This window comes from Haplochromis burtoni, unplaced genomic scaffold, assembly GCF_018398535.1.
Source record: "Haplochromis burtoni strain Fernald_Lab_line unplaced genomic scaffold, NCSU_Asbu1 Contig_459, whole genome shotgun sequence".
Taxonomy (NCBI): Eukaryota; Metazoa; Chordata; class Actinopteri; order Cichliformes; family Cichlidae; genus Haplochromis; species Haplochromis burtoni.
In genome coordinates, this window is record NW_024582820.1 from 394,760 (window position 1) to 409,579 (window position 14,820).

The 14,820-nt window shown below is 47.4% G+C and overlaps 1 protein-coding gene across 1 annotated transcript in view; it reads right to left on the reverse strand.

Moving 5' to 3' along the window:
* The window catches only part of LOC102297081 (spectrin beta chain, non-erythrocytic 1), a 113,262-nt gene that overhangs the window by 64,573 nt on the left and 33,869 nt on the right, over nt 1-14,820 (reverse strand). Inside the window, exon 2 of the mRNA XM_014341190.2 lies at nt 10,128-10,414. Within this exon, the coding sequence (XP_014196676.2) occupies nt 10,128-10,275 (148 nt within the window). The 5' untranslated portion in view covers nt 10,276-10,414. The remainder of the gene's footprint in view (nt 1-10,127; nt 10,415-14,820) is intronic.

Here is a 14,820-nt window from a genome sequence, read left to right on the forward strand (position 1 = left end):
CACACACACACACACACACACACACACACACACACACACACACTCTGCAGGTTAGGAAAAGGCGGAGGCTGCAGAGCTTGACTTCCTGCGTTACCAACTCGACACACAGGCAACATCGAGGAGATGAAAGGTCAAAGGTCACAGCACTGAGACAATACCTGGAACAAATATTCACGTGACCCTGAAATAACTGCGAGCTCCACGGAGACGGGAGCGCGGCTCATCTTTGCACGCGCACATTTGTCATCCTCCAACGATCTGAAGGACAAAAACGAGCCCGAAGTGAAATTGAACTGCAGAGCCAGCCTTTGTTCTCCTCATTAAAACTCCACCCACAGGCAGGTACGCCGTTACACCTTTGTCAGATAAAACGAGAGCAGAGGTCACGCAGACAATGAGGCACAGAGTTCAACCGAGGAAGACTTCCTTTAAGACGGCGCCCTCTGTGACAACTCTAAATCACACTGATTATTATTTATCAGAGTTTTCACTGACGTACATCCTGTTTTAAAGATTTTACATGATCATTATTTGATATTTGGGGTCGTGCACTGGCTGCCAGCTGCCTGAGGCTGTCCAGCGGTTCCCACAGCCGTCTTCAGCAAACAGAAGCTCTGCTGTCACCCTCAGCTTCAGTCACTGAAGGCCATGAGTTTCAGCCAAACGCAGCGTGTGCAGTTAGTGAGTTCAACAGGTGAAATGAGCGTGTCAGAAAACCCCCGAGTAACAGCGAGGAGGGTCAGCGCGATGGCCGACATCTTAGCCAATCCTATTTTACAGCCCCCATAAACATTTTCAAAATAAGCACATTCACATCTCAGCGCAGAGCCGCACAGATACGGTAAGTAAGGCAGTAAGGCAATTAATCTCATTTTAATTTGTCTGATAGTTTATTTCCAGTCATAAAAGAGAGATGATCATTTAATGCTCGTCACTACAAAGTCTCGTGTTGTTAATCAGGAGCAAGATCTATGATGAGGAAATAAAAGCTTCTGATCAAGGATCATTAGTGGCGTCCTGCCACGTCGTCTGTGCCATCAAGTCTTTATGGCTTTAAAAAAAAAAAAAAGTGGTGTTGATGAACGTCAAGACAAGCTCTTCCTTACTTCCTGTTCCAGTGGCGGCTCTTCATAGTTCTTAATAGCGAGTAATCCCTGGGATTTTAAAGCTGCTCTGAACACTCAGTAATCCTGTTTTTTTTTCCCCTACATGGATCTGTGTGACGTCATAGGGAGGAGGACGTCCCTAATATGGTCATATCAGGTACCGACGCTCCACCCATCAGATGTTCAAATTAAGGGGCAGCCAATCAGAAGAAAGCCATGTTTAGAGGGAGAATTTAAAACTGCTGTTTCACCCGAGGGGCCGCAGCGAGACACAGGTGGATTATTTTGAACTGTTAATCATAGAAAGCTACTCTAGGAGAGTCCACAGAGTCAAAATAAGCAGAAAAAGGTCCAAGTTGAGTTCTTATAAGTTGAGATTATTGACCAAAACAATCACAATAATGACTTTAGCCTTTTTTTAAATGCACTATCAAGCCTCATCCTGCACTATTATTTATCTATAATCTGATTAAAAACATCAGTGAAACTCTAATTCTTATTTCTGAGGAGCTGATGTTTGGAAGCTCAAAGCGATCAGTTATAGTTACACACTGATGCTGCTTTAACTTCACAACCAATCACAGGGGAGGAGACCGGATACTTAAAGTGAATACCAAAGACCTGCTTCGTCCACGCTCTGCTGCTCGCTGCACTGACTGTGACCGAAAAAGCCTCTGAAACAAGCCGAACCATCAACATCTGAATTCATCCGAGCCAGCAAAGCGGTGACGGTCAGAGAACCTGCTGGCTGAGCTTCGCTAATGAGGCAGGCCAGATAACAGACCATCAGATAAAAAAAAACCCGCATCCTTCTCTGGCAACCGCACGGTAACCGTCACCTTTACACACCGTGACAGGCTCACGTTACAGAGGCTGGATGTGAAAGCAAGGCCGAGCTCGCCGGATCTGCTTCGCTCATGTGCAAAGGAGGGGGCGTCGGCGCTCTGCTACTTTTTCTATAAAAACATTCCATCACAGATTAAGGACTGGCCTCAGATTACTTCATGTACATTTAACGAGCACACAGTAGCGATCAAAAGTTTCATCACAGGAATAAAAGTTCCTTTACAGACTTAAAGGAGGGGTTTGAGGGGAAAATAATGGGCTACACAGTTTAACCATGATTATAGTGAGAAAAGGCCAATTAATAACCAAACAGAGAGAATATTATCAGTCCTAAATGATGATATAAAGTAACCCCAAGTCTACATGTTGTGAAGGCAGGAAGAGGTCTTTTGTCCCATTCAAGAACATTTTTTCCAGGAGATCAAAGCCACAGGAGAACATAGGTTTACTCGACAATGACGAGGATCCAGACCTCAGAGGGTTAAAGAAACTGCGAGGAAACCTGAGGTGTCTGCACAGTTTCCTTCACAATCAAAGGGCACTTGGAACTAGAGGACAGGAAGGGCCTAAAGACACAACAGAAAAGAAAGGAAAAAAAAAAGTTCCTGAGAGGACACAGCGGCTGAAAGGAAAACCTGGAATGTTGAATTCCTTCATAAACCTGCTGCTCTGTGTTTCCACTGTGGTAAAATGGTATTCATACATATTTATACTAACATTGAAGTTCATGCTCATGTTCCAAAACCTGCAGTTCCTCTAACGTCCAGCAGAGGCAGCAGTGAGTCTTTACAGCACAAATAAACATGTTTACAGCCTGATGCGCAAACGGTTTGGTCTCTCTAGATAATTTCCGCCTTCATAACACCCGTATGAAACTTACAGAATGAAAGATAAGATTAACAAAAACAGGGACGAGCTGAATAACAGTGCCTTTAATTTGAATTAAAGTTTGCATTATTGGGGGCGTGGCTACTTTGACTGACAGGCGGATGGTGACACAGGCGGCTGCAGCTGCTAGCTGTCTGCTAGCTTCACTGCAGCTAGTTGGAGTCCCAGAACTGGACCACTGGAGCGTGTCTGCGCTGGTGGAGCACTCGAACTATTCTAATGACATCACCCGACCAATAATCTGGCTGCTGTGAGGTCACTGTGCTAACAGACCATCCAGGAAGTCTGAGCTCCAGGGTTGGGGAAATTCTGGGATTTTATTCAGTAATTCACAGTCTAGCTAATATTAGCTGAAACACACCCCACCCTCCAACTCCACCGCTGCCTCCAAGACAAGGGAATCAGGCAGCAGGCTAAAATTTGATTACATGATAAACCTTTCATTTTCTATATTTCTGTTGAATTGTAATGAAAATTATTGCTTTGTGTTTATGAACTCATTTCTGAGTGTACACTGAGGCTTCAAAATGTGTCACAGTGGCTACGTCCATCTTTAATGGTTTTTAGTTTGAGAGTTACAAAACGAGCTCAAACCTCTGAACTGTCGCGTCTGATAGACACCAAACTGATGACTGAGCCACAGTCTTTAAAATCCGTCACCATCCACCATCAAACACAGCGATTTGCTAAAAACAAACCGGAAACTGCTTCGGCTCTCGCAAAGCAGCCATCAGTGCAGAGGTCAGAGGTCAGGTCGCAGCAAACAGACAACAGATGGACCAAACGTTCCTGCAGCTGACGGCAGGAGAGCGAGCCGCTCTTTATGTTGTTAATCTGTAGATAACAGCACGCTCTGTCCTTCCCGCAAGCCAAGCGTCACGCTGCGTTTCGCTCAGTCATCCGGCTTCCTCGTGGTCAGGGCCCTCGGGACGACTCCGCCGTCGAACCAAACGCCCCATTCATGCAGGCTCCTCGCACTGGAGGCCTCGGGGAAAACACCGGGACTTTTCACTGAGGACGAGCCGCTGCTGAGGCCTCTCCCTGCTCTTCCACAAACTGAGAGCCGTCTCACAGTCTAAACTTGTGTTGCTGCCGTGGCGAATGTCACACCGACACGCCGCCTCGCCCTCCCGACCACACAGACACATTCCTGTGAGGTCAGAACATCAGCAACGTTTTACACCATCATAAAGTGTGCATAAAATGTATTTCTCTGACAGATTCAACTCTTTGGATCCACATAAATGATTTTACTCACATTTCCTGCCCAAGAAATCGATCCAAACTGTTCATGTGCACCGACGAACATGAATATAAGAAATATAAGAAATCTGTATTTCATGGCATTAGAAACCATTTAGAGCTCCGACAAAACAAACTACAAGCTCGTTAAGTGTTATATTCAGAGTTGGGCGGTAGGTAACGTTAAAAAAGATTCACCAGCCAAAATTCTTCATGTGATCAGCCTGCAGCTCGAAAATCACTGAATCATATCTGTTATTAACCTCTGTCTCTCTTCCACAGCATGTCTGCATCCTGTCTTCCTTCTCTCACCCCAATCGCAGCAGATGGCCCCGCCCCTCCCTGAGCCTGGTTCTGCCGGAGGTTTCTTCCTGTTAAAAGGGAGTTTTTCCTTCTACTGTCGCCAAAGTGCTGCTCATAGGGGGTCATATGATTGTTGGGCTTTTCTCTGTATTATTGTAGGATCTACCTTACAGTATAAAGCACCTTGAGGCTGCTGCTGTTGTGATTTGGTGCTGTATAAATAAAACTGAACTGAACCTTGTTCTGGATGATGCTGATTTATGGTTTTAAGCCCAGGAAGATTCGCTGTGCTCCGTGTTACAGCTGGCGAAGACTAGCTATGGTAACAAACAGTTCCTCTGTGATTCCCATAAAGTGTGAGAGTTTTACAGTATTTAATCAGCGTCACAGTAAACTGATGTGATGAACGGTGAGAGCAGACACAAGAAAGCTGCTGAAGTAGTGACTTCTCCCCTCAGTTTAAATGTTAAAGACCCAAACACAACAGTGTACACATTCAAACCCATCTGGGCCCAACCCGGGCCACCTACTGCTCTGTTACAGCCCGAGCTAGGCCCGATGTGTGGCTTAAATAAAGGTGGACCTTCAGCAGAGGGGATGCAAACAGGAAGTCCTTCATGATTAATTTAAGAGCGTGAAACAAAGTCGTACTAAAAAGGGAAATAGACAAGGGGGGGGGGGGGGGCGGTTGATCTCAAACATGAACGAAGGGAAAATCCAAGCAGAAAACACGAAACACAGAAAGTTTAGTTTCACTTTGAAACCACACATGTTAAAAAAAAACAGACACACCAACATTCCCAGCATTCCTGCATCCAGCCCCCCGAACAGGAAGAGAGCGCGTGTCTGTGTCTCTGTGGGGAACCCGGACTGCTCCTGGTTCTCATTACTGTGGGGCTGGGTGAGTCTCTGCCACTTTAAAGCTTCAGTCCTCGTGTGAAACTTTTCCATAAACAGCTCCAACAGTAAACTCAGATCATTCATAATCACCAGTTTAACCTTCAGTCAGGCTTTAAATCAGGAGAGCAACAGGTAACTTCACAGAACCAGAATCAGCTCTGACAGGTCAGATGGAGGGAAATGATCCCCTGTGGAGACCCTGGCAGGGAACAGCAGCAGCAGCAGCAGCAGCAGCAGCAGCAGCAGCGGCGTACAGGCACAGACGTTAAACGTTGTTTGAACTACTGATACTCTATAAAGTCTGAGCGACACATCGTCTTCTCATGAACCTGGTCCGGACTGAAGTACGTGCTAGTGAAAGTCTGAGAGCGGCACCAACCATTCGTCTCCTGCTGCATGAACACCTTGGTCACCAACAACCTAAAGGTCACAGCTCTCTGCTGTTTGTGGGAGCAGACGCCGTTTGTTGGGACTGTTAATAGGGAGGAGCCTCAGCAGCAGCGTGACATCACAGTACAGCCGCATATCAGAAATCATACGATCGTCAATGCTGAACATTACACTGATCCATGTGAGCCGGAAGAATGACACACACACACACACACACACACACTCTCCTTCTGTTCATTGTAAGCAGATCTGCCTGCGTTTCCATGGTGACTGGCGGTTTTGTGTTTCCCAGGATATCATATGGAGGCGAAACACAGTTGGCCAATGACCACACACACATCATCCCACAAAACACACTCCAGCTTCATAGTGACCTGGAATGCAAGCATGTATAATGACACCCAACTCTCAATCTCATCTAAGACACCTATTCTCTCAGCTATACTGAAACAATGTTATATGAGCTGCGAGATCATCTCTTTCCGTCTTACTGTTCAGCCGTATTCACTCTCGCTACACGCAGCATCACACAACACAACAACACACAACACACACACACACACACAACACACACACACCACACACCACCACACACACCACACTACACACACACACACACACACACAAACACCTGTTATTTGACACATTTCATGAGTTTGTGCTGCACAAACACAAACTTCAGTTTCTGTGCTAAATATTTTCTCACTCGTCTTCCTTCCCTTGACTCCTTGTTTCGATCCCTACTTCACTTTTATTCCTGTATGATTTCATGTCCCTCCTTCCTTCCTACTCTATCCTCTGTTCCTACTTCACTTTACTTCATTTCCTTTCTTCATCACGACCCCGCTCTCTTTCTCTCCTTGACGTTACCTTTGATTTGGCTTCCTACCTTCATAACCTTTCTGTTTGCTCTCCCATTTCCTTCTGTCCTTCCCTCCTCATTAATCCTCCATGTGGAGAATGCAGATCAGTTACTGAAACCACAAAAACTACGACTGCTGCCACACACACACACAGTCGTGTTTTCATATCTCTGTGGGGACATCTACTTGACATAATGCTTTCCTAGTCCCCCTAATCCTAACGATAGCCTAACCCTGACACTAAAACCACATTTTGAGTCTAAAAAATGCCTTCAAACCCATGAAGAGCGGCATTTTGGCCCCCACGAGTAAAGTAAACTTCCAATTTTCGCCCCACAACACATGAAAAACTCACACACACACACAAACCAACACCACACACACCACACACACACACACACACACACACACACACACACACACACACACAAACACGCCCCGAGCTGCCCTGCCATTTCATGTAAAGTGAAATACAGAGGAAGGGGGAGCCGAGTGCATGTGACAGACCATCATCTTCCTCTGCCAACAGATCACATGGGATCATCTTCATCACACAGAGGTCTCACTGAGCAGACTGAAGACTGTGTGCTGCTAAAACTTCACTGAATGTTCAAAGATTAAATGTAAAGAACTGAAGGATTTATACATTTTTGGCATACACAGTCTTATTTCCTTTCCTTCTCCCTCTATCCTTCCTTTCTACCTTTGGTTCCTCCCTTTCTCGCCTCCCTCATCTTCATCACCTCTCTTTATTCAGGCACACATGAGACAAGACCGGCCCCGCCCTCACAGACCATCGTCTTCCTCTCTCCAGTGGTACTATGGCTCATTCGTGGACTCTCACAGGGCAGCTTTGCATGATTCACAGCTCAAACTAATCCTTCTTTACCTGACCCCAGGCCTGACTGCAGCTGCTCAGGTCGTCCTCTGAAGCCAGCTGTTTTAGCTCCTCCCCCTTTCAGGCTGCACTTGTATTCTGATTTCAGAACTTTATGATCTGCTTTTGTTTTATCTGAGCATAACAAGCACGATGGAATTTTTATTGACCATTTAAGCATACACACACACACACACACACACACACACACACACACCTGCATATTTAACACTGGTGTGAATTATTTAGTGCCGTGTGATGCTCCTGCAGCAGTCGGCCTTCAGAGTAAAACAGCTTCAGTTACTGTGACACGTTTACAATCAGCCCCGAGCCGCGGCCGGTTTAACCACAGTCCACTCCATGAAACAGACACATTTAAACTCAGAGGACTCAAAAAGTCCTCGTCTGTGCACAAAACATTCATTTCGCTTCCTATTTATTTAGAAGCATCTAAACATTTACCGTCCAGACCAGCCGCCGAGCGGAGGCGGGCGACACAAACTTCTGACTTGGTTCCAGCTGATTTATGGGAATGTTGGATTTTAAAAAATCACCAAATATCAGAATAACCCTGCGTCAGGCCTCTTTCTACAATCAGATGATGGGATTTCCCCCAAAGACCACCCCGACAGCTTCATACCTCACAGAGTAGGGGTGAAACGATAGAAACGATATAAATTTGGCCAACGATAGAGATTTTGACTATACCGCTCTATCGCGATAGCGCATGTTGATGATGTCATCAAGCTGCACCTGGTCGAAAGCATCGCAGTGGCTACAACCATTACCATCTGCAAATTATGCCGACAGTCATAGCAAAGAGATGAAGCACTTTTGAAATATGGGGAAAGCCAAAAACTGCGCTTCCTCCACTTCCGTAACATTGATTCATTAATGTTGAATTCTCTCGCAGCTGCTCTGTTCCCATGTTGTTGCAGTTTATTAATAACTAACCTCGTATTGTGGATGAATAATCTCAGTTGTTCTCCTGACTGAAGTTTGCCCCGTGTACAGCATCCTGCTATGCGATTGCATTTGTCCCTGACCACCAGAATCCGTCACGTTAACTTTTATCGAGTGGAAGAAAAGTTGGTTTCATCCTCCAGCTTCACTGTGCTAATGTTATGCTAACATAGCTGTGTCGCTAGCAATCACGTAGCACATCATTATATACCAGGTAGTCCAACTTCAGTAACCCTGCAAACGCCACTGCTGTTTAGTTTCCTGTCTTCATTTATGTTGGAAATGGTAGCAGAGCTGTACGTTTGAATTTTTCAGAAATCTCAGTCAGAACATGCTATATCATGTTTAGCTAACTAGCGAGCTAACTTCCTGCTAACTTCTAACTCCGTTAAATTTAATAAATTCTGTTTTCATGGATGCCTGGATGTTAAACTTAATTGTTACACCTGGTAAAGCAGCAACGCTGATGATTTTATTACAGATTAAAGAATTTAGACCGTTTTTAACTCTCAGTGTTGTTTGACTTTGGGACCTGAAGCGGACGGAGTTTTGGACCCAGATTACTCCGCGAAGCTCCTCACTACGGCAGCCGTAATGCTCTGACGATCCATCAAGCAGTGCGGCTTACAAAGTTGTACTAAAACATTTTTAACAGATTTCTGCAGCCAAAATCGGTTCGAGGTCAGTAAGCACAACCAGAATTCATACATAAGGCACACTGTCGATGTTTGAGGAAATTAAAGGATTTTAAGTCCTTATAGTGTGAAAAATACGTTATACAGAAGAAAAGAATATATCGTGATATATATCGTTACCGCACGTGCTTCAAATTATATCGCGATATGAATTTTAGGCCATATCGCCCAGCCCTATCACAGAGTACGTCTTTTTGGTCATTTCGGGCTCAGTTTGGAAACTTTTGTGGTTCAGACGTCATGAACTCACATTTGGCTAATTTAAGGTGGAGCTATGGCTGAACTCTGGCGACCAGAGTCGACACAAGTCAGCAGGCACAAAAGTGGCCCAAAGAAAACTGAAATACGGTTGAATTTAAACCATTACTGTAAGCTTCTCCGATTTTATGCTAATAATTATATCGAACTATGTCTTCAGTCACTGAAAACAACATGAAGTCATCAGCCTGTGAGCTGGAGTCACGGTGGGGGCGTGGGGGGGCAGATTATTTGGTTATTGTGTGTCCGTGACATTTGGCTCCAGCTCCGCCTGGATGCTTCGCTCGCCTCGTGAAGCGGCAGGCCGGCGTTCACCGAGCGACAAACCAGGAACCTAAAACTGTAAACTGCTCCACATCAGACGGCACGAGTCAGAAAAATAGAAACAGCAGTAAAACCCAATCTGGAGGTTCCATTTCCAGCCTCCATCTTTATGGTGGAGACCTGAACCTGCACATGTGAGATACAGGAAACGTTTGTGCAGACGTCTGCCTCACTGCAACATGAAAACTGCATTTTAGCCACTCAGCTGCTGTTCATTGGGGCTGGCTTACAGCGCCCTCTGCTGCACCTCCAGCTGAACTGCAGCCGCTTCACTAACAGGAGGGAGAGCGCTCGCTGAGGAGGACTCAGGTGTTTCTGTGCTGGACCCACAAACAGTGCGGCGACTCTGAGCTTCAGATCCAGACTGATCAGCCGCTCTGAAGCGTCCCAGGTTTGATCTCCAATGGTTTTATAAAAGTGGCAGGTGTGACATCATCATCATCAGCTGTCAGGGATGTGAACGGCGTCCTACCTGCCAGGGCTTTGATTCGCGAGCGCTCGAAGAGGCGTGCCGAGCTGTTCTCGTTGTCCCAGTCGTCTGCGTCCCAGCGGTTGTTGACGCCATCGTTGTACTGCTGCTGGATCTCCATGTGGTCGTACTCCGCCGCTACCGACGTCATCTTGACCTCCCCGTGGCTCCACCTCCGCCTCCCCCGCTGGCTTCGAGTCCGTTCACCTGCTGCCTGCTGCTGATCACGCCGGACGCTCGCACACGCTCAGACCGGCTCTGGCTGGCAGGCCGAGATCACTTTAGGAAACCTGCGGGAGGGAGAACGGAGAGAACGCGGTGAGAAACGATGAACTCATAATCAGCTTTATTAAAGAACAGCTGACGGCTGATTGGACAAATATTTATGATTATCACAAACGAGGTCAGACGAGGCCACGCCTCTTCCCCTCGCCCCGATGACCACAGAAGATCAAAACTGCAGAAGGCGGCGGATAAACGAACAGGACGGGGTGTGCAGCACACGCCGTTGTACGCTCATATGTCAAAATGCACTCAGTGTTTGTGGGCGTGCACGCTCGGGACAAAACGTAGACGCTACAGAAGAGTCTGGCAGGACGTGACCCGTCTGTGGGGCGTTCACTTATCGATCAGAGCACATCTGCAGAGTCTGCACAGGAACCCAACGCCGGCGTTTTGTGTTCGTGCATTGGTGAGAAACACTGAGCTGTGATTAAAGCAGCACAGACACTCTGCTGCTCTCAGCCGCTGAGGGAGGCGGTCACATGACTGTGCCTTCTGCTCCACGATTGGCTGAAGACCACCCAACCTCCCTTTGAACTGAACAGTTTCTAAGCTAGAAGAAGGGCGCCTCCTCCTGCTCACAACACGTTACTACAACATCTGAGAAGCAAACACACACTGAACGCATCAGAGCCGTGAGGCGTTCAGTGACCAGCTCCAACATTCTCACTAACACTAATCTTTAGTTTAAAGGTTGTGAACGATTTCATTTATGAGCAGATCGCTCCAGTCAGTGAAGTCTACAGATAGGAAGTCTGTGCTTCAATGCAACATGTGATCTACCTGTGCAGGTAAACACAGGAGCGACTCAGCGCAGGCGGTCCTGCAGTCATCAGCATGACTCTGAGATGGCGTTTAACTAACCACGACCTCAGCGGTTCACCCACAGCAGGGAAACCTCAGACCTGAGCCGTCAGTCACATCTGTCTCCAGAGGTGCGCCATGTGACCAGCTGCTGGACACCGAGAGCTTCAGCACGTAATAAATGAATGAATGAGTTACAGCTGAGCCACCGTCTGAACCGTGAGCATGTCAGAGGTCAGAGGTCAGCTCAGGTTTCATAACACGAACAGAAATCTGGTGGAAACAAACAGACGTGAGGCTCACTGCTTTAATGTGAGGAAGACAGGAAAGTTTGAGATGCAAACTGTGATTTTACCCTTTAAGTTTATTATTTTCACTTTAATCTTTGACAAAAAATAGATTAAAATTGAAATAAACTTATAAGTAACATCTTAAATAAAAATTTGACAGACGTCAGCACTTCTGCTCTCTGATTGGCTGCCCTCCGTCCCGTCCTCCTCACACTGCGGTCAATTCAAACGTCTCTACTCTGCATCACACTACAGGTTCCCTCTGGCTCCGCCTACTGAAGACCAACTCAACCAATGAAATTATTCTGAGTCTGTTTTCCCTGCAGAGAGAGAGTGTGTGTGTGTGTGTGTGTGTGTGTGTGTGTGTGTGTGTGTGTGTGTGTGTGTGTTGCCACCCACTTACAGCTCAACAACCAGTCAGGCTGGAGCTGCTTGTGTTGCTACGCTAAAAATACGCCACAACTGGGACCCCGTGTGTGTGTGCATGAGTGAGTGTGTGCGCGCGCAGAGTGAAGCTAACAATGTGCACTCAGACAGAAGCAATAACACACACACACACACACACACACACGGAGTCATGACAACAGTTTTTAGTAAGTGTGTCACTGCAGGGCAGCAGACTGAGCGAGGAGCTGAGAGACGCTGAGCTGCAGGATGAAACTGAAGCTGCTGGTTTCATAATCTGGTAACAATCATCATCACCGCGATCATTAATCCGCAGACACTCGAATGCATCACGCGTTGGCGGTTCAGCTTCGGGGACGCGGCAGGAAGCTTTCGTGTCTTTAAGCAGTGAAAACGTCCATCCTGGCGGCCGCAGCGAAGGACGCGCTGCACGTGAAATGTGTTTGTTTGCTGAGGCTGTGCAGTTAAATGAGTTTAAAAAGTCTCCGGCCAGGCAGGTGACCACACACCTGACAGAGCGAGGTTTGGCTGCACGCAGATGATGGTGACTACGTTCCTGCTGCAGCGATAGGTCAAAGTTCAGGGGCTGAGGAAGGCAAAGCTGTGAGTAAGGATGCCGGGAATCGGGCCAGCGCGCGGGAAACTGAAGGTCTGCTGCAGGTCAACATGTGAAAGCTGCCAGCAGCAGAAAGAACGAGGCGACGGGAAGAGACGAACCTTCTCAGGAGGATATTTATAGCCCGGAGAGAGGACGACCCTGGCTGGGAACAGGAAGTACAGAAATAGAGATGACGGGGCGGAAAAATTCAGACTTTTTACACTTTTAAGAATTTTGTGTTGTAGCTTTTCCTCATTAAATCTGATATGAGGGATGTTAAAAAGTGAGGTCAGCAGTCGAGACAAATGCCCTGCTGGAGCCTACATTTCCCATCATGCAGCTTCACATGAATCCAGCACGTGTGCCTCATTTCTGAGCATCTTTTTCCCTTTTCTCTCCTCTCCATCTCTCGCCCACGTCCTCCTCCCACCTCTCTCACCCTCCCAGCATCCTTCACTACAATTACCTCCTGTTGAAGCTCGCCTCGGCTTTCTTTCTGACGAAAGCTGTCAAGTGCAGCCCCCCTCCGCCCACACCTCTGTCACACTGTGACTGTAAGGGTTTTGGTTTTAACCTGAGACCTCTGCAGACATCGGTAATCCTACGCAGGATGTGATTGTGCTTTTAAGGGCAAAGAATAAAGCTGGACGGTCAGGAGACGTCGGCCACATGTGTGAACGAGGAAGATTAAAAATATAAAAATTATCTGAGGGTTTACGGACGAGCAAAGACTAAGAACTCAAAGAATCGAATTAAAATCAGCTGAAACTGCAAAGCCGAGTGGACGACAAACCGCCACCCGTGTGTCACGCTTTTAAAGGTCCAACAATCAGACATGAAATCTCAGAGTTTGTGTTTGGCTTCAATAAACGAGGCCTACCTCATACACCGCCCCGGGGTGTCCTGTGACACAGGTGGATGAGCACTGATCTGAGATCAGAGCGTGCACGGCTCGTTCCGTCTCCGAATGAGAACGAAGGAGGAGCGCGGCTCGACTTGGAGTCGAGTCCTAAATCTGCTGCTGTGGGAGGAATAAACTCCTCTCCCTCCTCTTCACACGTTTCTGTTCCTGAACCAGCAACAAGCAAACATCATCCTCCACCTGCTCCACCCGAGAAGCTGCTGCTGGAGTAACAACAACAAAATGTAATGAAAGCTGAGAAACCTCCAGTAACTAAAACACATTCTAACACGTCCAAGTCCTTCGCTTTGCTTTCACGCCGTTTAACCACGCTGAGAATCCCTCGCCGACTCAAACGATGTTGAGCCCAGTAAGAACCCGTCACGGTCTCGTACACGGGTGCGTCTCACCTTTTCCTGAGGCCGGTCAGAGGCAACATTAAAGCTGCTTCGTTTTCTTTCATACGTGCAGAGAACCAGAAACCACACAGCATCGTTTCCTTTCAAAATAAAGGCACGGCCTGCTCCTCTGAGTGGACGACTGAACGTTATTTACTACACTCTATTCTGCACTGAAAGACGGGCAAAAAACACACGTTGCCATGGTTACGCTGCCCCAGCATGCAGCGCGTGGGAGCCCACTCGTCACGGTGGCGACAGCGGCACAAAGACTCTCGGCTGGAGCTTCGGGAGGAGGAACGACCACACTGCCAGCGGAGCTAAATCACAGACGGCGGCGACAGGATCAAAGAACCCGCCCTGTCTGTGGAAACGAATCAAAGTTCAGGATTAGGAGTGGAAGTGGACCCGAGGCCCGCGGAGGTCACCGGCTCTCTTAGTCAGCAGCTTCGTCAGATCTGCTGTGGACACGAGAGACCACAGGTCATGTGGTTCAATCAGCTGATTGATTGTTACCGAATCCTTTCATGAAAATAAAATTCAAACACTTCGTTGGCGTCTCGTCAGCGCACACCTGCTGTTACCTGATGAAGCTGAAAACAGACGACGCTCGTTTCGTTGTATTTTTAGCTCTGACAGTTTCACTATGCAAATATCAATAGTTCACCATGGCAACGCAAACCGGCAGAATCTCACTCTGCATTCAGACTCCTACGCAGGACAAGCTGCCGCCACGGCGCTCGCCCCGACCATGAACAGATGCACACCGACCGACGGCGGAGACCAGACTGGAACCACACGGAGAGCAAAGACTCGAGTTTTCCAGTCGTGTCGGATCACCACAGACTTCCTCCACGACCGCGGGTCGGCACCAGAGCCAAACCTGAGCTGAGCAAGGTCACAAAGAAAACACACAGCAACAGGTGTGTGTGTGTGTGTGTGTGTGTGTGTGTGTGTGTGTGTGTGTGTGTGTGTGTGTGTGTGTGTGTGTGTGTGGAGAGAGAGAGATTATCTGGGA